Source organism: Megascapheus bottae, chromosome 20, assembly GCF_031878675.1.
Source record: "Megascapheus bottae isolate mThoBot1 chromosome 20, mThoBot2.hap1, whole genome shotgun sequence".
Taxonomy (NCBI): domain Eukaryota; kingdom Metazoa; phylum Chordata; class Mammalia; order Rodentia; family Geomyidae; genus Megascapheus; species Megascapheus bottae.
The window spans coordinates 36,319,061-36,342,713 of record NC_143528.1 but is presented as its reverse complement, the minus strand read 5'-3'; the positions used below and the strand labels follow the sequence as shown (position 1 = coordinate 36,342,713).

Genomic DNA, 23,653 nt, shown 5'->3' with positions numbered 1-23,653 from the left:
AGCAAATAGGTCTGTAATATCCCCAGTCCCAAACAGGGTCACCGTGCCTCTAACTGGCCAATCAAGCCAGAGAAGAGGGCACGGCATGCGCCTGATCCACAAGGAAGCCCTCCTGTCTGCTCCTGTGGAGGAGGCAAACATAGTCTATAGTCAGCTCTCACTGCTAGGCTGCGTTCCCATCTATTTCTGCAAGGTGCCCTCTAGTGAGCTACCCCAACAGATAACACTGCAATCAGCCGAGAGCCCTGGTGCCTGGCTCTGAATGCCAGAGGTGGCACACAGCATGTGCCCCCTGACAAGGCAGCCTTATAGGCCTGCAAAGCCCAGCTGGGAGCATCCAAACCAGACTCATAGGGTGAGATGGTCTTCAGTGGCAGGCCACAACTGGCAATGGAACAGCACCCCCTAGTGTTCCTCCACAGACTAGCACATTTCCAAGCAACCATGGGACAACTTTAAAGCTTTTATTTTGTTCTCAATTTCTGGGACTAGAACACTAGAACCCTACCAAGTCTCAAGGTGGAGCTCCGGTGGTGGCAGAGGACTGTCCTGTGTCTGTAAAAGGCTTTTGGTGTTGGGACTCCAGCTTGTCCAGGTGACCGGTCACGGGGCCTCAGGGGGGCAGAAGACTTGGGTCAGCCGGCAGTTCTTTCTTTCTGTGTTGGAGCCCCAGGGCCTGGGCCACCAGCCTCCGTGCCACTGCCGTATCTGTCTGTGGCCTCTCCTTCATCAGGCGCAGGAGCTCTGAAAGGAAGGCCAGAGGAGCCCTAAGCTCAGACTCAGCCTGCCGCTCCTCCAAAGGCAAGAGGAGTTTTGAAAGCCAGTGTTGTCTGGCTGGGAGGGGGCAGGGGAAGAGGATACAGGGTATCCACCCAAGAGGCCTAGGACAAAGGCCACTCCACCATCCACAGCAGCTCGATGACCTCAGCCGCCTCCCCTAGGCCTGCCTTGCTGGCCACCACTTTGCAGTCGTGGAAAGCTGGCCTCTAAAAGTCCCAACATGCTTTGGGGGGGAAAAAAAAAAAAGAAATGCAGGAAGCAAATCTCTGTGCCACCTTTGCTCTACCCACTGCTCGGGCAGGGCTTTGTTTTCTTTCATTCAAGTCTCAGGCTTCCCTGTCACATCCTCCTACTTTAAGGATGAAGAAATGGATTCGCACCGAGTCACTCACCCAAGGTGAGTGGGGGACGGACTGCGGGGATCCCATCTGGGCCGACCGGAGCCTGGCATTTCACACTTACACAGCACTGATTCCACAGGGCTCAGGAGGAAGAACCAGCCCTTCCCCGAGCGGTGCCCCTGGAGGCTGACACAGGGCAGCCACAGAAGCCACCGAGGGCTCCCCAAAAAGGGCAAACTGAAGATCCCACCTGGCTCTATGCAAACACAAATACACACAAATACACACACACACACACACACACACTCTCTCTCTCTCTCTCTCTCTCTCTCTCTCTCTCTCTCTCTCTCTCTCTCTCTCTCTCTCTCTCTCTCACGTGCGCATGCACACTCTCTCTCCCTCCCCACCCAGGAGAAGCACACCCTTACTTGGCCTCTGCAAGGCTTTGAGCTTGGACTGCTTGCTCCCCTGTGTGAGTGGCCGGATCTTAAGCGTGGGGAACTCCTTGGTCAAGGCCTCCGTAGCTGAGAAAAGAAAGCAGGAGTGCGAGGCTCACTGGGGTCCGGGCACACCCCTCACCCAAAGTGAGGCCGCCATTTCCCACACCTGACCCCAGTGTGGGCAGGGGCTCTGCCAGGGCTCTGGAAGAGAACGGCTCCCCTGATGCCCCAGACTGCATAGACAGCCACGGGTGAGGCCACTGCATAGGTGCTGTCCCCAGCCCCACTCAGGAGCTCAGTGGGGGTCTCTCTCTGTCGAGAGGGCAGGCTCTGCTGTCACAAGCCAGATCACCCTTGCTCCGCCAACCTTTCCTGGGCTTTTCTCAGGGGCTTTCAGCACCACCATGCTCCCTTGCTCAGTTCTGACAGACACCTGTTCCCTGAGTCTTCCAGACCCAGCCTCGCAGTGCAGGGCATTGCTGGGTGTGGGAGGGGTCTTATTTATAAGTACTCCCAGCTGGAAACCCAAAGCCTTGAGTTCTTCCCAGAGAACTACAGCAAGGCTATGACCGTGGGACTGGATCAGCCAAGTGTGGGCTGCCCCTGCACATGGACACAGGCCCCCTGGAAAACCTGGTGCTACCCCTAGCAACAGTGCCTCCCCTCCCCTATCAGGATCAGAGGGCTGAGGCTCACCTGAGTCCAGGCAGGAGAAGATGCCGAGTGCGTGAGTGTTGTCTACCCACTGAATCTTGAACCCCTTCTCCCTGTGTGGAGAGAAGACGCAGGGTAAGTTACCCAAATCCCCACGGATCCCTTAGCGAATTTCCTCCCACCTCTGGTTCTCCAATAAGGTAGGAAGGGAGTCGATCCTGGGCTGAAAGCTTTCTCAAGACGATCCAGTTAGCTCCAGAAAGAAAAAGGCCAGGAGGGTCCCCAGTGTTTAGACGAGGAAGTCACAGAGCATGAGGCCACAGTGAAAGGGCGCCCCACTCCATGTCACAGCTGGGCTGGGTGTGGGCTCTGAGGCTGGAGGCCAATGGGCTTGTGAGGTAGGGGGAAGAGGAGGAAATAGGACCAAAAATAAGTATACCCTCCTTAGGAAGGCACTGAGTTCTGTGCCTGGGAGAGGCCCGAAGCAGCTGTGGTCGTGCTGGCACTGCTCATGGGACAGGCATAGAAAGCACAAGGGAGAACAGTGTGGGAAACCCATGCAGGCAGGGTGTGACAATGGATGCACACCTATAATCCCAGCTACTCAGGGCAGAGACAGGAAGCTCTTCAGGTTTTGAGGGCAGCCTATGGGAGCCTACTGAAGCATTCTTCCCTTTCTCCATCTCCCTCTCCATCCCTTAAAATAATAAAAAAATAAAAGCGGGTGCCAGTGGCTCATACCTGTAATCCTAGCTACTCAGGAGGCTGAGAGCTAAGGATTGCAGTTCAAAGCCAGCCTGGGCAGGGAATTTTGTGAGACTCTAACCTCTGATGAACTACTAGAAAAAGCTAGAAGTGGTGCCTATGGCAAAAGTGGTAGAATGCTAGCCTTGGGCAAAATAAGCTCAAGGACACAGCCCAGGACCAGAGCTTAAGCCCTGTGACTGATCTAAATAAATAAATAAATGTCCCACACAGGAAAGTAAAGAAGTGGTAAAGAGAAAATTTTAAAGGAAAGGAAGAAAGGGGGCTGGATGCAAAGAAGTCCTTTGTCTGAACATGGCCTCCAGCAAGCTTCCAGTTCCAAGCCACACAGAAACAAACTCCTGTGTCTGCTACAGACCCAGTGAGTATGGAAGGAGGAACAGGAGCAGTGGGGTTCAAAGGGTCTGGGGGTCCCCACAAGTGTGTGGGCATACGGGACAGCCTGAAGAAGGAAAGCACCTCCAGGAAACCACTGGATTTCCACCCCAAGCTGCAGGCCACAGGCAGAGCTCACAGGAGCTCAGACACTCGGGCCTTCCACCTTTAACCAGTCAGCCCCAGGGGAGGCAGAGGCAAGCACCCCGACCTGCAGTGCTGTCCCAGCTCCTCAAGGAGCAAGGCCCCACCTCACCCTGCCACCGCGTGCACTCACTGGAACTCCGAAAATGTGGCCAGCAAGTCCTCCGTCTTGAGCGCTGGCTCAAAATCATAGATCTCCACCACGTGGGCCAAGTCCTTCTCCCCAGGCAGCTCTTCCACGAAGGAGGCTGTGTCCACATGGATCTTCTCGATCTGAATCTCCTTCTCAGTCAGGTTGGCTGTGATCTGGAGCAAGCAGAACCTTTGGCAAGGGGAGCTATGACAGACAGGGCCCCCAAACAGCTGCAGACCTTAGACGGCTCTGGGGGGAGAAGGGGCTCTCTGGCAGAGCTAGAACCGTGAGGATGGCCCCAAACTGAGCCAGTGTGGTCAAGACGTGCGAGTTTTAAGAGAAACACACCAAGTTCTACAGGTTCCCAACATCTGTATACATGGAATTCCGCAGATCCTTTCAGGATTGGGAAACTGAGGAGCAGAAAGGTACTCAAACTGTCAGACAGCACTGGTCTAGTTCAGGCCTGAAGGTCCAACCCTTGTCATCCCAGCACTCAGGAGACTGAGGCAGGATGAGCTTGAGTTCAAGGACAGCCTGGGCTGTCCTAGAAAGTTAAACACTGGCCTCTGCTCTATGTAGCAAGACTACCTCAGACACATAAATTAAAAAAAAAAATTTAAAGCAATCAGAAATGCCCACCTCCCAACTTGACCCACAGTGAGCCTCAGGAACAGAGACCAGCTTCCAGGGAAACGTAATACACATATCCAGGCAAAAGGGGGCCCTTCTAGAGCAGAGGGAAAAATACTTGCAGATACTTTCTTGTGAAGCATGCGTCATCATTCTTTTTAGAAGAGGAAACTGAGACTGAGGAAAGCAAATGACTTGCCCCCCAGAGCCAAGCAGCTCCCAAGTTGTTGTCCTGGGACCTAAATCCATTCCTTTCCCCGTATTCCCTAAGGACCCTCAGCACACACACACACACACACACACACACACACACACACACACACACACACACACACACACACACACACGCGTGCGCTCCACCCTCCACCCCAAAACCCCTGGTCCCCATCCACCTGCGGCCACACCCACCTCTCACTTCCGCCCTCCCTTCTCTGGGCTCAAGAGCCTCATCACCTCCTGCAACAGCTCACTGTAATCATCGTCAGAACAGCCTCCATGCCCCTGGTCCTCCTTCATCTCTTCGTCTTCCTCCACCTCCTCGGCCTCCTCCACCTCCTTGGCCTCCTCTACCTCCTTGGCCTCCTTCACCTCCTCGGCCTCCTTCACCTCCTCGGTCTCCTTCACCTCCTCGGCGTCCTTCACTTCCTCGGTCTCCTTCACCTCCTCGGTCTCCTCCAGCTCCTCAGTCTCTTTCATCTCCTCGGCCTCCTTCATCTCCTCGGTTTCTTTCATCTCCTTGGCCTCCTTCACCTCCTCGGCCTCCTCCACCTCCTCGGTCTCCTCCACCTCCTTGGCCTCCTCCATCTCCTCGGCCTCCTTCACCTCCTCGGTCTCCTCCAGCTCCTCGGTCTCTTTCACCTCCTCGGCCTCCTTCACCTCCTCGGCCTCCTTCACCTCCTCGGTCTCCTCCACCTCCTCGGTCTCCTCCACCTCCTCGGTCTCCTCCACCTCCTCGGTCTCCTCCACCTCCTCAGTCTCCTCTACCTCCTTGGTCTTCTCCAGCTCCTCAGCCTCCTTCACCATCTCCATCTCCTTTACCTCTTCCTCTTCCTCCTCTCTGTTCAGCAGATTCTGCTCCAGCTGACTCCCCTCCTTTTTCTCCAAGGTGGACTGCAGGTGGAACCCAAGCTGTGTGGCCGTATCCACCCTGAGAGACTCAGAGCTGTGCTCCATCCCTGAGGAACTTGCAGGCTCTGGGAGCTCCAGGTCCTTCTCAAGACCTTGATCTGGGCTCTTCAGGTCCTCCGTTCCTTCAGCCGTTGACATGGGGAGTCCCCGATCAGTGTCAGGGTCCCCAGTGCCAGCACCCGTAGGCTCTCTGGAGACTCCATCAGCTGGTGCCTCTCCCCTGAACTCTGAGGTTGAGGATGCTGCCCGTTCTTGCTTGCGCAGCACCCGGGGGACATACAAAGGCTGGTCTGGCTTGCGGCCACGATGCCACCGGCCGGCCCGTGCACCTCGGGGACCAGCAGGTGTTCCCTGGTTTGAGATGGGCCTTGGACCACGGTACTTGCTGGGGTGGGAGGCAGGAGGGTGGCAGGGGCCAGAGGGTCCATCTGGACAGGGTACCCTGAAGCAGGAACAGAGGCAAGTCATCAGAGCATGGTTGGGCTCCAGGGAAATGGCTTACTGGGGAAATATCAGAATGATGCTTCTGAGTCGGCCCAAAGTCAAAATGACCCCTACAGCCAGGCACCAGTGGCTCACACCTATAATTCTAGCTACACAATAGGCTGAGATTTGAGGATTTTTGAATCCTCAGCCTGGGCAGGAATGGCCATGAGACTCTTACCTCCAACTACCCAGCAGAAAGCTCATAGAACTGTGACTCGAGTCGTAGAGCAAAAAAGCACAGAGACTGCTCGTGGGTCCTGAGTTCAAGCCCAGGACCAGTACCAAATAAACAACATAAAGCATCATGGTGGGGACAGAAGAGCACCTCTGCAAGTCCAGAGCAGGAAGTTCAGCCTGAGTATTGAATCAATTAGAGTGCTGAATCTCATTGTTACATATGGGGTACAGTAAATATATGGCATTTTAGAAACTATGTTCTTAGAAAGGTCACTTTATTTTTATTATTTATTTATTTTTATTTTTTTGTGGGTCATGGGGCTTGAACTCGGCCTGGGTGCTGTCCTTGAGTTCTTCAGCTCAAGGCTATTGCCCTACCCTTGAGCCAAGCCCCACTTCCCATTTTCTAGAGGATAACTGGAGATAAGAGTCTCAGGTCCTTTTGTGCCCAGGCTGGCTTTGAACCATAACCCTTGATCTTAGCCTCCTGAGTAGCTAGGATTACAGGCATGAGCCTGTAATAAGCCGTGCCCGGCTTATTATTTATTTTTGTGCTGGTATTGGGGCTTGAACTCTGGGACTCACATCTCACTTGGCTTTTTCATTCCACAATAGCACTTGAGCCATAGTTCCACTTCTGGCTTTCTTCTGGTTAACTGAAGTTAGACAACTCTCAGAGCCGTCTGCCCAAGCTGGCATCAAACCAGGATCCTCAGATCTCAATCTCCCAAGTAGTTACGATTACAGCTACTGGTGAGCCACCAGGGCCCAGCCAGTGCCCTGTGGCTTTTTTTGTTTTTGTTTTTTTTTTTTGCCAGTCCTGGGGCTTGAACTCAGGGCCTAAGCACTGTCCTTGGGCTTTTTCCTCAAGGATAACGCTCTACCACTTGAGCCACAGCACCACTTCCGGCTTTCCTATGTACTTAGTACTGAGGAATCAAACCTGGGTCTTTGTGCATGGTAGGCAAGCACTCCACCACTAGGCCCCCTCCCCCTTAAACATGAAGCCACCGGCTTTAAACATGAAGATTAGAGCCACCAAGGATCAGATCCTCATCCAGTGAGATCACAGCCAGCAGCTGCTTGCCTTATGCCACAGTCTCTCTGGAGAACAGGTTCAGGAGGAAAAAAAAAGTGAGACAACCCCCCCCCCATAGCACTTCACTTGTGCTCTCCCCACCCACTTTGGTCTGACCGGTCCAGCTGAGATCGCCAGGTGAAATCACCAGCCCCGCACATCTAAATCACTGCCAAAGCTAAACAAAGAAATGGACTCGATGCACTAGGAACTGGGGAGGGGGAATTCTGAGAAAAGAGGGGGGGGCTGCGCTCTGGCCCCCTGTTCCTATCAAGCCATCCTCCTGGGGACTAGCCAGCTGGCCCAGTCACACCAGGCACCCAACCGCTGACCACCCCCCCAAGGCAGGCAGATTACACACCTGATGTCCAGGTGGCAGATGACGGTCCTCCTCCGCCAGCCTTCCCCAACAGAGAAGCTGCTCAAGAGGTCAAAATTCTCAGCTGTTCTGTGGATCAGGTACCGCAGGCGACTGGACAATGGGGGGAAAAGAAGAACCCTGGGGAAGGACCAGCAGCAGGGCTTAGGAGGGGCTGCTCAGCTCCCGCCTGGGGCCTCCCACCAGGCCCATCACCATTTGGTGGCTTAACTCGGGCTCCTTCTGCCCCAGTGGGTGGCCTCAGGAAGCCCTGTGCCCGCCCCTGCCCATCTTGGGGTGACAAGACTCACAAAAAGGTACGTCCAGAAGAGGCTGGCAGGTGATGCAGATTATTAGGACTCGAGAGGCAAGTCAGGGCCACCTGCCCAGCCAGTCCCCTGGGGCTGCAGACCCCCCACCCCTGCCCTTCCCAGCCACCTACTTAGACAGCTGCTTTTGCAGCAGGAAGCGGTCCAGCTCCTCCTGGACCCGGTGGACAAAGTCATTCTCGGCGGAGGAGAGGAAGACGCCGTCCAAGCAGAGAAGGGCCAGGGTGACAGGTAGGAGAGCCTGCGGGAGACGCGGAGGGCCCCGGGGGGATCAGAGCCCAGCGCCGGCCGCCCCGCTCCCGGCCCCAGCGTCGGGGCCCGGAGCCAAGCGGGCAGGCGGACGAGCGCGGCGCCGGGGCCCCCCGCACCTCCGGGGCCCGGGGCCGTGATCCCCCGCCCCACCGCCCCCCGGGGCTCCCCGGCTCTCGGGGGTCACCCCAGGCCTTGCTCCGAGACACCCCCACGCCCTCCCCACCTGGGATCCAGGGGACCCCAGAGGAGATCGCCAGGCCCGCCGCACTCACCGCGGCCGCGCAACGCGTCGCCACCGCCGTCGGGGTCCTCGGGGGGGGATGGGGGGCTGCCCGACCCCCCTCGCCGGCGGAAACGCAGGGCTCCGTGGCTGCTCGGCGGCGCCACCGCGCGGCTCGGAGGAGGAACTGCACCCTCGGGGGGGGGCGTGTTCCGGTCGTTTCTGGGGACACACCCACACATTGCTGGCTTCTCCCAGGGCCTCCCCACCGGGTCTTATAGTCCACTACCTATTGTCATTTCTAGATCGGTGTCTCCTCCGGTTATTATCTTCTAGTATCAGTTAAGCTCACCCCCTGCTGAGCACCTGCAGGCTGTTTTAGGTAGAGGTGGCACCATACTTTCTATCTTAGATTCCCCCCCCCCTCAGATACTAATAGAGGGATAAAGAGGAAGAAAGTTCTCAGCAATGGACAATCCAGCACCCTGTGCCCATCTCTGGACAGGGAACTGCAAAGAACTGTAGTACAGTCCAGGGCAAAGCACGGGGCAACGTGTTCGCACGCTGCGGGCAGCTGGGCTAAGGAGCATGGTTATTTCTTGGCCAATGTTTACTGTCCTGCCCCTTTCAGAAATCATCCCAGCACCCTCCCTAATTGAAACCTGAAAAACTTGTTATTAGCCCAGGGGCTGGCTATCGTAATCTAAGAGGCTACCAAGTTGGACTCTTGTTACCTAACCGTGCAAAAAGAAAGAAGATAGAATGAAAGAAAGAAAGCACAGAAACAAACCAATTGTTGTAAGCTGGGCACCAACAATTCATGTCTGTAATCCTAACATCTGAGGATCACAGATGGAAGCCGGGGCAGGAACATCTACGAGCCAGAAGTGGTGCTGTAGCTTTACTGGTAGTATACCAGCCTTGAGCACAAAAGCTCAGAGAAGATGCCCAGGCACTGAGTTCAAGACCCAGTACTTAAAAAGAAAGTCTTTGTGGCTTTAGGCAAGGCCATCACGATCCTCTCCTTATCTCACTGACTGCTGGAATGGAAGACTGACTGTCCAGCACATAGGGAACTAAGCAGACCCAAGACCTGCCTCCCACCCAAAGTCATCTCACCCCAAAGCCAAGGCTGCTGGGTTGGAAATGAAACTTTCCTCCCCAACCCAGGAATAGAATTGTAACTTGTTTACAGTTTGGGGGTTTGGGGTTTTTTGTTTTCACTTTTGAGATAGCCGCTCTTACCATTCTCTTTTTGCCTGATTCCTTTTCTCCAAAACTTGCTCTTGTTATTTGTGATTTTGGCATTAAGTGGATAGGATTTCCAGTATCAAAAACACCACACCATGTTCAATGAGGAAACACTATAGATAGGCATGCATTGAGTTGGGACCGGCACAAGGATATCTGCTAATGCCTGTTATTAGCAAAAGCTGACAAAAGGAAATAAAAACTGGGAAATTCACAAACTGGATTAACTCAAATTATCATTGATTCTATAGAATATTTTTTGCTTTTTAACCAAGAAACTCTTTTAAGCAAGATCTATTTCGAAGGGCATGAGGAGAGATAGAGAACAGAAGGCAGAGAGGAAGACTGAGGAAGGACAGAACTAGTAAAGTATGAGAAAGAGCTGGGAGAGGCCAAGTGGCCCAGGGGAGAAGGGTATGAGAAACTCACCCTTCCTTGCTCTACCTGACTCACCAACAAGTGTGAAAAACAGCTGGGGAGGGTCCCTATCCCCACCCCCCCAAATCTCAGATGTGTTTAGTCCTAGCCTTGCCTGAGTTCAAGACCTTTCTTAGAGGGCTAGAGGCATGGAAGCTGATATGGAGCCTCACTATTGGGCTGTGGGGGGTCAGCCGCTAAGCTCCTCCCAGGGTCCTCTGGACTTTTCAGATCCTGGTGTGTTGATGGCGGGTTCCAGAGATAGCAAATCCATGGGACTTAAGTCCCTTCTATAAAATGGTATTTACATATCATTGAGTGATCAGTGACTACTTTCCATATTGTATGACTGAGGGAATAATGACAAGGAAAAGTTCTGCATATGCTCAGTTCACATGCAGTACTTAAAAAGCAAAACAAAATGCTCACTCTGCAGTTGTTGCATCCATGAATGCTGACACTGCATACATCAGGCTGACTTACCTCCAAATCCAGCTTTCTTTATCCCATGCAAACTCTACCTTCCCATCAGATGACGAGGGAAAATGACTGTTAATCAGGAATAGTACACATTTGTAGTGATGCAGGAAGTGCTTTTGTTTAAAGATTTCAGTTGTGAAAAAAACATGACACAAAAGATATCACCGATGAGGCTGGGAATTTGACCTAGTGGTAGAGATGCTTGCCTAGCATGCATGAAAACCCAGGTTCAATTCCTCAGTACCACATACGTAGAAAAAAGCTGGAAGTGGTGCTGTGGTTCAAGTGGTAGAGCTCTAGCCTTGAGGAAAGTCCAAGGACAGTGCTCAGTCCCTGAGCTCAAACCCAGGACTGGCAAAGGAAATAAAAAATAAAAATACCTAAAAAATTAATTTTTAAAAAGATATCACTGATTTTTTTTCCATCTAGTTATGTTTTGTTTCTTAGGCTTTGTTTGTCTTGGGGCTTGAACTCAGAGCCTAGGCTTTTTTGCCCAAGGCTAGTTACTAGCACTTGGCTCATCTAGTTGTATAAAAAAAAACAAAAACAGAGAACTGAGTGTTGTAATGTCACTTGCCTATGACCTCAGCACTAAGGCTGAGGCTAAGGCAGGAGGATCCTGAGTTCAAGACCCTATCTCAGAGAGAGAGGGAGACAGAGATAAACTGAACTATTTTTGAGTACTGTTATGGGTTTCACAAATTTGTTATCACAAATAATGTAAGGTTGGAGTGCGATGACTGCTGCCTAAATCCTAGCTACTCAGGAGAGAGGCTGAGATGTGAGGATCGAGCCCCAGCAGGAAAGTCTGTGAGACTCACAGCAAAAATGCCAGAAGTGGAGCTGTGGCTCAAGTGACAGAGCAGGCCTTGAGCAAAAAAGCTCAGAGACAGTGCCCAGGCCTGAGTTTGAGCTCTGGAACCAGTGCACCTGCACAGACACCGTGAGAAGTTGCTGCCACACACGAATAACTTCACAGGGATGAATTAGTGACCACCTTTCCTACAGTCAGCCCATCTATGCAGCTACTCCATCTTCTCCAGAAGCCTGGCGTGGAAGGGCCACAGTTTGAACACATGTTAGGGAGGTGGGGAGGAACCCTAAAGAAGAGACACAGACAGACAGTAGGGTTTTCTCTTTTAATTATTCACCAGATAAAAAAAGAAAAAATAGTGATTGTTTCTCTTCACCCCCAACATTTCTGTTTACCAAGGTCGAGTGGAGAGATTCGTACATTGATTTGTGCCCGCAGCACAATCCTGGGCAGAGTCCTCCAGTCTGCGCTGCAGCCCTTCCTGTGAGAGGTGGGACAAAGGACACTAGGCAGAGTCGTTGTTCCTGGGCAGCCGAGTGGCAGTGTGGCTGTCAACTTTCTTCTCCACATTGCAGGAACTTTCAGACCCTCTCCTACCTGCCCCTTATACCCCCGCATCCCCAGCCAGAAGGGGGAAGATGAGCCTGCAGCAGGCAAGAATAGGTGCATAGCAGGGCCCAAGGAAGCACACAGTGGACCGGGAATGTGGCCACAACTGCTGGCTCCTATTGCACATTCTGGCTCAGATCCCCTGCCCTGAGCAAGGCTACACAGTCCAATGCTGTCCAGATTGACATAGGGAGCCTGTCTGTGTATGTATGCCCTGCTCGAGAAGGGGAGGTGTGGTATTGTGTGGCTTGCTCTGGAAAAAAAAAAATATAGATGCATATTAAGTTATTCCATGACAGGACCTAGGCAAAAAATGTTACGTCTTTTAAAAAAGTATGGTTTGGACACGTGGAGGCCCAGTAGTTACCTGGGCTTTCTCCCAGGATTAACCCTTGACCCCAGCAGTAGATCTGCTTCTGCATCAGACGGAAGAAAGAAGCTGCACACAACCACCACAGGAGCCCTCGCCCAGCCCTTGTGGCCAGGGACACTCGGGGCTGACCACGGGGTAAAATGTGACAAGCAGCCCTCTAGAAAGATCCGGCACACTGTGTGTGTCTCCATGAAGTAGCAGCTGTTGAGCCCCTCAAGGAAAATTCATGACTCATTCTTCTCTTTGCGGATGGCAAGAATGGAACAGGAGTAAGCGTTCTCCTGGCGTTACAGACAGAACAGATCTCTCTTACAGAGCCTGGAGGGAGGTCGGGGCGTTGGGATGGCTAAGCAGGAAACCTCCACCGTCACTGGCAGGAACAAAGCTGGTGGGTGAAGACAAACCTGGGCCCATGGCAAGAAGGCAGGCGATGCGAGACGACAGGGCGAACACAGAACTGTATAAACGGTGGCACTAGAAGATGAGAAGGCAGGTCCAGGACACCAGAGGGCAGCACGCCTTAGCAGCATCGCTTCCAAAAATTCTATCTGTCCAGTTGTGAGTGGCGGCATCCAGATACATCCAAATGGTTCTCCTTCCTTCTCCTCCAACAAACTCTGAGTGTTTCTCATTTAAATAACTATGTACACACACCGAGCTGTCTCTTGTACATGAGGTCCTCCAAATGGCTTCAGAGAGCTGGTTCCAATTGCCTTTTTGGAGATTTGCTGCTTGGGGCCAAACCTGCAAGAGAAAAGACAACATTAAGCAGGCTGAGAGGAAACAACAACCCCTTTGTCCTCAGTACTCAGGCAGACTGCCTGGGCAGGAGCCCATTCATTTGATGCCTGGCTCCTCTGGCAGGCAGAAATCCACCCCCCCAAAAAAGCTCCATACCTCCCTCTGATAAGGACAGTTTCTCAAGTTCGGCTTCAAGTTCGGCGTCTGAGATCCTAGGGCTAGGCACACTGTTGGCATGGGGTGTCTCGTGGGGGCTGCTGGACAGGTCCAGCGGGTCTTTGGTGCTGTCCTGGAGGAGCATGTCCAGCTCCTTCTCCAGCTCCTCACTGTCAAACTCTGTGCGAGACAGGGGACACACATCAGCTCTAAGGAGTCCAAACAGGGGTGTCCATGCTACTCAGCTGAACTTCTGCCCGGTCCCCCCTGGGTTTGGAACCCTGCGAGTTAGAAGGCACAGGGCACCTCCAGGCAGCTATTTGCTGCTGCATGCACACTCTGGCTGCTCTGCTCCTTGATTTAGAGAAACCGCCACTCAGTAGCCCGTGAATCAACTGGCCAGGGAGGGAATGGCAACCCCCACACTTCTCCCACCAGTGCGTCCTAGAGAGGGGCGGCCAGTCCACGGCCAAACCCAGCACAGCACAAGAAAGAAGGGGGAATGAAGGGAAAGAGCTCACCCCCTAAACCGTTGGTTACTCCACCAGCCAGCGTCTGAGAGACTTCGTCCTGGGTATCACAGAGCTGGAAGACAAATACAGGCATTGAACTGAAACAGAGGCCCCGGTGTTCTCAAACATTCCAGGACACAAAGAACCAAGGAAACACTCTTCAGTTCACAAAGTTTTAGGTTAATCTGGGGAAAGTGGACTGTGACAGAACCAAACGTGTCCTCCTCAGCCTCCTTCCGCAAGTCCCTCCCTGCACCCCTCTTAGTCCCCCCCGCCTGCCCTCCCCTACCTCCTGGATCTGGTCCACGAGGCTCTCCGCCTTCTCCACTGTGACGTCCTTCATGGAGAGCTTCAGCGCCCCCACCCCAGCTTGGTAGGCATTGAAAACCTAAAGAGAAGTCAGGTTATCAGAGCACACCACAAACATCTGGCAAGATACACACAGTACTGCTCCATCTCTGAAAGAGGTTTTTGTTCTGTTTTGCCACTCAAAGTTGATTTGCCTGACTGAAAAGTTTATTTATTTATATTTTTTTGCCAGTCCTGGGCTTGAGCTCAGGGCCTGAGCACTGTCCTTGGACTTTCTCAAGGCTAGAGCTCTACCACTTGGACCACAGCACCACTTCCAGCTTTTTTCTATGTATGTGGTAACAAGGAATCGAACCCGGGCCTTCATGCATGCTAGGCAAGCGCTCTACCACTAGGCCAAACTCGTGGCCCCCCAGAAAAGTTTTTTGGAAGCCAAACTTTCAGACTGGGAAGATAAAGGCCACCCCACCCCCACCCAGAACACAGGCTTATGAAGGAGGGGAGAGAGGCGGCAAACAGTGGAGAGGCCAGCCAACATGGCTGGGGAGGGGCGGGGAGGGGCAGCTACCATCTGGTCTGTCTGGGAGGCGTAGATTCGATCCAGGATCCCTTGTACAGTGTCCAACTTGGCATGCAGGGCCTCAATGCGCTTCTCCGTCCGTTGTTTAGCCTTGAGAGACCTCAGTGCCTAGGCGACAGGGGAAACTGAGGCCAGGGCCAGACAGGGAAGCCCACAGGGTAGGAGGAAGACAGCAAGACTACCCCAGGCCTCCTTTCTCAATGGAAAGCGCTGTGAAGCCAGACACCAGCACTCTCCTCATGAGTGAGGGCCCTTCTCCTGCCAGCCCAGGAAATTGAGACACAGCTGAATGTCAGATGGGCAGGACTCACCAGTTGCTTCTTTCCAGCTCGGCATGCCCGTCGGGCTTCTTCTTTACACCTGGGAGACAAAGAATGGCCAGGACGGGTTATGTCACAGGATGGGGTGGTGAGGGTCTGACAAGTGCCTCAGGGCAGACTTGGGGAAGATCACATCCACCCCTCCCTAAGAAACTTTGGCACCAAGTCCTAGTACAGGCTTGAGCACCTGCCTGTGGCAAGGCACGCTACCCAAGGGGAGCTGTTCGGGCCCTCGAGAGGTGCTGGTCCCCGCACCCTCCCACGTCTCACTGAGAGATGAACAAGTGCTAATCCAGTGCTATCTGTCCTCCATTCACAGGAGCAGCCTGTACCAGTACCCAAGGACAGGGACCTCCGCAGAGGCACAGCCCTGTCCTGCTCCATGTCAGCCTTGACCAACAGTGGCTACTGCATGCAAGAGCAAAAAGAAGATACCAGCCACTGAAATCTCTGCAGGAGGCCAGGATCGTGGCCTAGTGGTAGAGTGCTTGCCTAGCATGCATGAAGCCCTGGATTCAATTCTTTGCTACCATATACACAGAAAAGGCTGGAAGTGGTGCTGTGGCTCAAGAAGTAGAGGGCTAGTCTTGAGGAGAGCCTAAGTACGGTGTTCATGTCCTGAGTTCAATCCCAGGACTGGCAAAAAAAAGAAAGAAAGAAAGAAAGAAAGAAAGAAAGAAAGAAAGAAAGAAAGAAAGAAAGAAAGAAAGAAATCTCTGCAAGGAGAGAGAACTGATTCATACGTTTTCTCCTTTATGGCAATTTGTGTTTTCTAAAGTCTGCAGTGAGCAGTTAGTATTGTTGTAATAGAAAACACATTTAAAAAAAATTTTTTTCTGCAGTTCTGGGGATTGAACCAAGGGACTTAAGCAATTCCAAGCAAGCAGTCTGAAACTAAGCTCCTTTTTAAACTGATAAGGGCCTCAGACCCCAAAGCTTGGGGACCCACAGCAAGCTGGCTGGGGGCTGGGGGAAGTTACCTCTCAGCTTCCTGGGACAAGGACTCGACTTTGCGTGAGAGAAGCTGTTCGCTCTGCATCAGCTGGTAGACGCCAACATCCACATCGTTGACAGGAGACACCTTGGCATGCGGGCCCCGGGCAAACTTCACAATCTGAGAATCAGAGACAAACAAATGACTGCTGCCCCACAATGCAAGACAGCACATCCGAAGACTGGGGTGGCACGTGGGCGCTGGCTGAACAGATCACTGCACACCTACCTTCTCCCCATTCTGCTCCAGGACCGTGACTCTCTTCTCCTTTTGTAGCTGAAGCAACACCAGGTAGAAGGTCCTCTCATCTGGACAGGAGTTGGCACACAGGGTGCTCAGTTCCGCCAGGGCCACCACAGGGTGGGAGGACAGGGGTGAGTTCTGGTACAGGCGATATACCTCCTCGGCCTTCTCCTACAGAGATGCAGTGAGCTTCACAACAGGGGCCGGCTAGAGCTGGGGGCAACAAACAGCCCCACCAGCCCACCTGACAGCTTTTCAAAAAGGAAAGTGGGTTTCCTTTTGCTTTGTGCTGCTCCAGGGCTGGAATTCAGAGCTTTTATGCTCAAGGCTAGTAATCTACCACTGTTCCATTGGGACTTTCTTGGGGCCTTATTGGAGATAAGAATTTCATGAAGTGCTGAGCGTGGTGGCTCACGCCTGTAATACTAGGAGGTTGAGATCTGAGGGTCAAGGTTCAAAGCCAGCCCAGGCACAAAATGACATTACACTCTTATCTCCAATTGACCTCTACAAAATGGGAAGTGGGGCGTGGAGCCAAGTGTAGGGCGATAGCCTAGAGCTGAAGAATTCAGGGACAACGCCCAGGTTCCGGGGTAGGGCAGGCGCCTTGAGCTGAAGAGCTCAGGGACAGCGCCTAGGCTGAGTTTGTGGCCCATGACCCACAAAAAAAAGAACAAAAACAAAAACAAAACATGGAAAGCTAGGCACCAGTGGCTCATGCCTGTAATCCAAGCTGAAAGTCTGTGAGACTTTTGGCTCCAATTAACCACTAAAAGACCAAAAGAGGAACTGTGTTAAAGCACTACCCTTGAGTGAAAACGTTCAGGGCCTCGGCCCCAGAGTTAATTTTTATGTGAAAGCGTAGATCCTCTGTAGAGAGGGGCCCAGAGCTGGGAGTCTATTCTAGGCTGAGTTTAGAAATATTTTGCCTTCAGAAGGGTTTTTTTTGTTGTTGGTTTGTTTTTTGTTTTGTGGTTTTTTGGTGCCATTCCTGGAGCTTGAACTCAGGGCCTGGGCATTGTCCCTGAACTTTTTTTTTTCAAAGGCTAGCACACTACTACTTGAGTTATAGCTCCACTTCCAACTTTTTGCTAATTATTTGGAGATAAAAGTCTCATGAATTTTCCTGCCTGTGAGCAGCTAGGATTACAGGCATGAGCACTGGTACCTGGCTCTGTCCCTTTTTGAGGTAAGTTCTTACTGTATTGTCTGGGCTAGCTTTGAACCATGAACTTCCTACTCCTGCCTCTGGGTAGCTAGGATTACAGTGAAATACCACTGTTTGTCTACTGTACGTATTTCCATGGTACCACGCATCATCCCAAAATGACGTGTCCAAAGTTGAATGTTTCATCTTTCTTTTCAGATAGGCTCTCCTTCCCGCATTTCCCAAGCATGTGTGTGGAGCTTCATGCAGCCTTACCCACCCCTGCCTCCTGCACACCTACCTTCAGCAACTCCAGGGCCACGAGTACCTCCTCGGCCGGAACTTTGTTATCCCCTAGCATGTTAGAAAGGGTCCACTTGAGGGGCTTCAGCAGGAAGACACCGACCCCCCAGGAGATCCAGCTGCTGTCTACACTGGCCATGAAGTCGGATTCTCGTTGCAGCTCCCCTCGGCTACAGGAAAAGGAGGAGAAAGGCATGTAGGAGCACTTTAATGCAATGGCCCTCTCCAGTCCCACCTGCCCCTTTTCTGTCAGAAGTATTTTATCAATGTTGTAATGCCCATTTGCTAGTCATCTACTCTGCACCAGCTGCAGAGGTGGAGCCATTTATATTCCAGTTCTACACCTCACCACCACCCTGTACAACAGATGGTGTCATCAGCATGTCAACTAGTGGGGAGACTGAGGCCCAGCAGAAATTGAGTAATCTGTCTCTCAACACAAGCATATTACTAAGACTACAGACTACAGACACTCAGGAGGCTCCATGGAGCCTGTGTTGAGGTCTCCTTTTATGAATTCAGCTGGAAACAAATAAAAATAATAAAAATTGCCTGGTGTGGTTAACACATGCTTCTAACTCCAGCACAGGAGGCTGAGACAGGAGGAGAGCTTTGAGTGTATAGCCAGCCTGGGCTATATAGTGAGTTAGTTCTAGGCCAATCTTGGCTATATACCAAGACTCTGTGTCAAAGAAAATTACATCAATGGATGGCCAGCAAGTACAAAACCTAAGGAAGAACCCAAAGATGAGCAGAGCAGGGCTTTCTGGAAATAAGACCTAACTAAGTATTACCTGGTACTGATTACAGTAGAGGCTGCATCTACTGAACACTTGCTGAGGCAGTCACAGTATTAAGGGATATAAAAGAGGATTATCATATTCTCACACTATACCTATGAATAGTTATCACCACCATTTTATAATTGGTTGAACTAATGTTTAAAGGCACACCTCCTTGGCTGGAACCATATCTATCCAGGGCTACATAACTTAGAAAATGGAAGAGCCAGGATTTGAGCCCCGCACCACTATGTAATCTACACTGCTTCCATAGTGAAATAGCTCCCTCGGGGTCAGTTAGTAGTAGGAAGTGTGAGTACAGAGCAGTCTGGAGAAGGGGCATCAATGTGTTAAAGTGCTGTGCTAGAAGTTGTAGTGACCGTCTCTGTAAAGAGGAGGGTCCTTTGGTCCTGACCATCACGGACTTCCTCCAGCAACTCGGTGCCCTGTTCTCCACTTCCTACACAAAGCAAAACTTTCCACAGTCCACTTTCTCAGAATTTCAGAAAAGCTTTTCTTTTTTTATGTCAAAGTCACTCCATGGAAGGCATTAGGAACAGAAGTAGAGAAGAGAGACCGCTTAACCTGATAGAATCGCAAGCTGAAAAAGCACTTAAGAGTTGACTTTTTCCTTTATGTACTGAAGAAGGCAAGTCATTTGGAATCTAAAGGGGCCGGGGGTGTCTTTGGGGTCCAGTTTTAAAGCTACCTCTAACGGTGGACAGCTCGGGTTGAAAGGTCAGATGGAATGGGATGTGCCAAGTGTCTGGGCACCAGGGAGTTCTGTGCTTCTCCTCCAGTCACCTCAAACACCACGTCACCGCCTGAAGATCTTTTCAGGAGACCCAGAAGAGATCTTTACGCTGCTTTTTTACCCTTTCTGTTTCACACAGCCTCTATCTAGGGGAAGCCAGATGCGTGGCCTGAGCCAGGGTTGGCTCTCTCGTGGGCCTCTTCCTCAGGAACGCCCATCCCGTGGATCTCTCCAAGAGTGGCCTCAAGTCTGCCCAGGCCCTCACCACTCGATAGCAATGACATAGACACACGCGTACTATGTAGTACAGGACCGACTGGACGGGATTCCAGTCAAGACGGTGAGTCGTCCTCGTCGTCGTCGTCGTCGTCGTCGCCTTTCACCTCCCGCCCATCTAAAGGGACTGTGGCCGACGCCACCACCTACCACCACCGCCCCGGCCCCCGAGGTCCATCTCCGTCGTGCAGGGACCCACCCTGCACGCGCGCCCCGGGTGAGGATCCGGGGCCCGGCCCGGCCCGGCCCCGACGGGGATCCGCCCCGCCCCGCCGCCCCGCCGCCCCGCCTCCACCCCGGCCCCGGCCCCGGCCCGCCCCGCCTCCACCCCGGCCCCGGCCCCGCCGCCCCGGCCCCGGCCCCGGCCCGCCCCTCACCGCAGCAGGTCCTGCAGCACCGTGGCCAGCCCCAGCGGGACGCTGCCCTTGCGCTGAAAGGCCTCCTGCAAATCCCGGAGGCGCAGACGCACCACCCCCTGGCGGCGGCTGTGGCTCAGCACCAACGGCGCCCAGAAGCCCATCTTGCTGTCCCAGTCGGTGCTGTTCACCTCGCGACTCCTCTTGAAAGCGGAGAACAAGAAGGACATGCGCTCCTCATCCTCGTCCCACTCCGGGGGCAGCAGGTTCGCCGGGTCTCCCCCGGCCGGAACCTCGGCCTCCCGCTCCGGAGACCACATCGAGAAGCCCCGAGCCCCGCCGAGGTGCGAACACAACCCCGGCCCTGGGCCCCTTCCGCTCCTGATCCCTCCCGGCTTCCGTTCCGAGGCTCTCTCGCCTCTTCTCTGTCATCCCGTCATCGCCGCCCAGAGCGTGAAATCAGTCCCGGGAGTCCTCAGAGCGCAGGCGTCCGGCTGCCTTTCCCAGGGCTAGGAGGCAGGGTGATGACGTAGGCGCCCGAGGGACGCAGCGCGCTTGCGCGTACCCCTCCCTCCTCCGCCCTCTTTGGGCGGCGAGCTGGGCTCGGCGCATGCGCGCGCCGCGGCGCTGGGCGCGCGGGGTGACGGAGGTGGCCGTCTCCGCGGTGGGCGCGGGCGGGGCCGCCGGAGCCTTGGGCCGTGGTGGACGCTCCCGGTCCGGCCGTTAACCGTGACCCTTCCAAGGTGTGTTCTTTCCGCGGCGTCATCGGCTGAGCAGGGCGGTCGACCCTCGGGCCTCGGCCCCCCGCAGTCTGTCCGGTGCCCCTCGGCGCTCCTCGGGGTAGCCGTGCGCTCAGGTGCAGCCCTGCGTCCTCGCCGTCTCCGGGATGGCCGTGAGCAGACTCAGCCTCGGGTTCCTGCACCGGGGTGGCCGGGGCCTGGACCCTGGCAGGTGTGTACGCCAGAGCGAGCCTTCCGCGGGCGTCCTCGGCGAGAAGGGCGCTCACGGCCGGACAGTTGACTGACCTGCTTCTGTGTGTGTGTGTGCGTGTGTGTGTGTGTTCAAGCCCTGAACGCAAAGACCCCCCCCTCCACCTCAGGACACAGTTACCACCGAGGTGTGTGTGCGCGCGTGTGTGTGTGTTCAAGCCCTGCACTCACAAAGACCCCCCCCTCCACCTCAGGACACAGTTAACACCGAGGTGTGTGTGTGTGTGTTCAAGCCCTACACTCAAAGACCCCCCCCTCCACCTCAGGACACAGTTACCACCGAGGTGTGTGTGCGCGCGCGTGTGTGTGTGTGTGTGTGTGTGTGTTCAAGCCCTGCACTCAAAACCCCCCCCTCCACCTCAGGACACAGTTACCACCAAGGTGTGTGTGTGTGTGTGTGTGTGTGTGTGTGTTCAAGCCCTGCACTCAAAGACCCCCCCCTCCACCTCAGGACACAGTTACCACCAAGGTGTGTGTGTGTGTGTGTGTGTGTGTGTGTGTGTGTTCAAGCCCTGAACTCAAAGACCCCCCCCTCCACCTCAGGACACAGTTACCACCGAGGTGTGTGTGTGTGTGTGTGTGTTCAAGCCCTGCACTCAAAGACCCCCCCCCTCCACCTCAGGACACAGTTAACACCGAGGTGTGTGTGTGTGTTCAAGCCCTGAACTCAAAGACCCCCCCTCCACCTGAGGACACAGTCACCACCGAAGTGTGTGTGTGTGTGTGTGTGTGTGTGTGTGTGTGTGTGTTCAAGCCCTGAACTCAAAGACCCCCCCCCTCCACCTCAGGACACAGTTACCACCAAGGTGTGTGTGTGTGTTCAAGCCCTGAACTCAAAGACCCCCCCCTCCACCTCAGGACACAGTTACCACCGAGGTGTGTGTGTGTGTGTGTGTGTGTGTGTGTTCAAGCCCTGCACTCAAAGACCCGCCCCTCCACCTCAGGACACAGTTAACACCGAGGTGTGTGTGTGTGTGTGTGTGTGTGTGTGTGTTCAAGCCCTGAACTCAAAGACCCCCCCCTCCACCTCAGGACACAGTCACCACCGAAGTGTGTGTGTGCGTGTGTGTGTGTGTGTGTGTGTTCAAGCCCTGAACTCAAAGACCCCCCCCTCCACCTCAGGACACAGTTACCACCAAAGTGTGTGTGTGTGTGTGTGTGTTCAAGCCCTGAACTCAAAGACCCCCCCCTCCACCTGAGGACACAGTCACCACCGAAGTGTGTGTGTGTGTGTGTGTGTGTGTGTTCAAGCCCTGAACTCAAAGACCCCCCCCTCCACCTCAGGACACAGTTACCACCAAGGTGTGTGTGTGTGTGTGTGTGTGTGTGTGTGTGTGTGTGTTCAAGCCCTGAACTCAAAGACTCCCCCCCTCCACCTCAGGACACAGTTACCACCAAGGTGTGTGTGTGTGTGTGTGTGTGTGTGTGTGTGTGTGTGTGTGCAAGCCCTGAACTCAAAGACCCCCCCCCTCCACCTCAGGACACAGTTACCACCAAGGTGTGTGTGTGTGTGTGTGTGTGTGTGTGTGTGTGTGTGTTCAAGCCCTGAACTCAAAGACCCCCCCCTCCACCTCAGGACACAGTTACCAGCAAGGTGTGTGTGTGTGTGTGTGTGTGTGTGTGTGTGTTCAAGCCCTGAACTCAAAGACCCCCCCCCCCCTCCACCTCAGGACACAGTTACCACCGAGGTGTGTGTGTGTGTGTGTGTTCAAGCCCTGAACTCAAAGACCCCCCCCTCCACCTCAGGACACAGTTACCACCGAGGTGTGTGTGTGTGTGTGTGTGTGTGTTCAAGCCCTGAACTCAAAGACCCCCCCCTCCACCTCAGGACACAGTTACCACCAAGGTGTGTGTGTGTGTGTGTGTTCAAGCCCTGAACTCAAACCCCCCCCCTCCACCTCAGGACACAGTTACCACGGAGGTGTGTGTGTGTGTGTGTGTGTGTGTGTGTGTGTGTGTGTGTGTTCAAGCCCTGAACTCAAAGACCCCCCCCCCTCCACCTCAGGACACAGTTAACACCGAGGTGTGTGTGTGTGTGTGTTCAAGCCCTGAACTCAAAGACCCCCCCCTCCACCTCAGGACACAGTTACCACTGAGATGTGTGTGTGTGTGTGTGTGTGTGTGTGTGTGTGTGCGCGCGCGCTCAAGCCCTGACTCAAAGTCACTCCCCTCCCCCCACCTCAGGACACAGTTACCCACCGAGATGTGTGTGTGTGTGTGTGTGTGTGTGTGTTCAAGCCCTGAACTCAAAGGCCCCCCCCCTCCACCTCAGGACACAATTAACACCGAGATGTGTGTGTGTTCAAGCCCTGAACTCAAAGCCCCCCCCCTCCACCTCAGGACACAGTTACCACCGAGATGTGTGTGTGTGTGGTTGTGTGTGTGTTCAAGCCCTGAACTCAAAGCCCCCCCCTCCACCTCAGGACACAGTTACCACCAAGGTGTGTATGTGTGTTCAAGCCCTGAACTCAAAGATTCCCCTCCACCCACCTCAGGACACAGTTACCACCGAGATGTGTGTGTGTGTGTGTATGTGTGTTCAAGCCCTGAACTCAAAGGCCCCCCCCCTCCACCTCAGGACACAGTTACCACTGAGATGTGTGTGTGTGTGTGTGTGTGTGTGTGTGTGTGTGTTCAAGCCCTGAACTCAAAGCCCCCCCCCCCCACCCTCCACCTTGGTATTTTTGCTCTAGATGAGTCACTCCAGCCACACCTCCCCTAATGTCTTCTTTGCAGGTTAATTACAAACATGAGGCGCACCAACTTTTCTACCCTCAGAGCTCAGTCTCCTGAGTAGCTGAGATTATAGGCATTCACCACCAGCCATCGTGTGGCTCCTTTTGTTTTTAACAGAACCCCTGGGAAAGTGAAAAGACTGCCCTGGCATGGTGGCTTAACACAGTAATTCCAACACTGGGGAAACAGAGACAGGAAGAACCACATGAAGGCCAGCC

At 53.7% G+C, this 23,653-nt stretch overlaps 2 protein-coding genes across 3 annotated transcripts; both read right to left on the bottom strand.

Moving 5' to 3' along the window:
* Positions 1–443: 443 nt before the first annotated feature.
* Positions 444–12,809, bottom strand: R3hcc1 (R3H domain and coiled-coil containing 1). The gene is made up of 10 exons (XM_090353727.1): positions 12,742–12,809; positions 12,642–12,694; positions 8,346–8,515; positions 7,935–8,062; positions 7,496–7,633; positions 4,719–5,835; positions 3,633–3,805; positions 2,258–2,328; positions 1,550–1,645; positions 444–744 (listed from the first exon to the last, which is right to left on the bottom strand). Exons 1-10 carry the CDS (start codon positions 12,807–12,809, stop codon positions 614–616), a joined length of 2,145 nt encoding a protein of 714 aa, XP_090209853.1. The 3' UTR covers positions 444–613.
* Positions 12,810–12,844: 35 nt separating this feature from the next.
* Positions 12,845–20,183, bottom strand: Chmp7 (charged multivesicular body protein 7). 2 transcript variants are annotated; one of them, XM_090354322.1, is made up of 10 exons: positions 19,732–20,183; positions 17,541–17,712; positions 16,078–16,263; positions 15,836–15,969; positions 14,847–14,895; positions 14,524–14,643; positions 13,936–14,034; positions 13,656–13,719; positions 13,135–13,314; positions 12,845–12,981 (listed from the first exon to the last, which is right to left on the bottom strand). In XM_090354322.1, exons 1-10 carry the CDS (start codon positions 20,028–20,030, stop codon positions 12,929–12,931), a joined length of 1,356 nt encoding a protein of 451 aa, XP_090210448.1. In that variant the 5' UTR covers positions 20,031–20,183; the 3' UTR covers positions 12,845–12,928. The 2 variants fall into 2 exon arrangements, with proteins under 2 accessions (XP_090210448.1, XP_090210449.1); XM_090354323.1 differs by having other exon boundaries at positions 19,902–20,043.
* Between the last annotated feature and the right edge of the window lie 3,470 nt (positions 20,184–23,653).

What these genes read in the sequence shown, in the direction of transcription:
- R3hcc1 (XM_090353727.1), bottom strand. Translation starts at nt 12,809, where the DNA reads ATGCCGCCACTCACAACTGGACAGATAGAATTTTTGGAAGCGATGCTG. An exon ending in CCTTCTTGCCATGGGCCCAG is followed by an intron (nt 8,516 to 12,641) that starts GTTTGTCTTCAC and finishes GTGTGTCCCCAG; the next exon opens with AAACGACCGGAACACGCCCC. An exon ending in ACAGTGAGCTGTTGCAGGAG is followed by an intron (nt 3,806 to 4,718) that starts GTGATGAGGCTC and finishes TGCTTGCTCCAG; the next exon opens with ATCACAGCCAACCTGACTGA.
- Chmp7 (XM_090354322.1), bottom strand. Translation starts at nt 20,030, where the DNA reads ATGTGGTCTCCGGAGCGGGAGGCCGAGGTTCCGGCCGGGGGAGACCCG. An exon ending in GTGCTGCAGGACCTGCTGCG is followed by an intron (nt 17,713 to 19,731) that starts GTGAGGGGCGGG and finishes CTTTTCCTGTAG; the next exon opens with CCGAGGGGAGCTGCAACGAG. An exon ending in GAGCTGGAAAGAAGCAACTG is followed by an intron (nt 14,644 to 14,846) that starts GTGAGTCCTGCC and finishes CCTGTCGCCTAG; the next exon opens with GCACTGAGGTCTCTCAAGGC.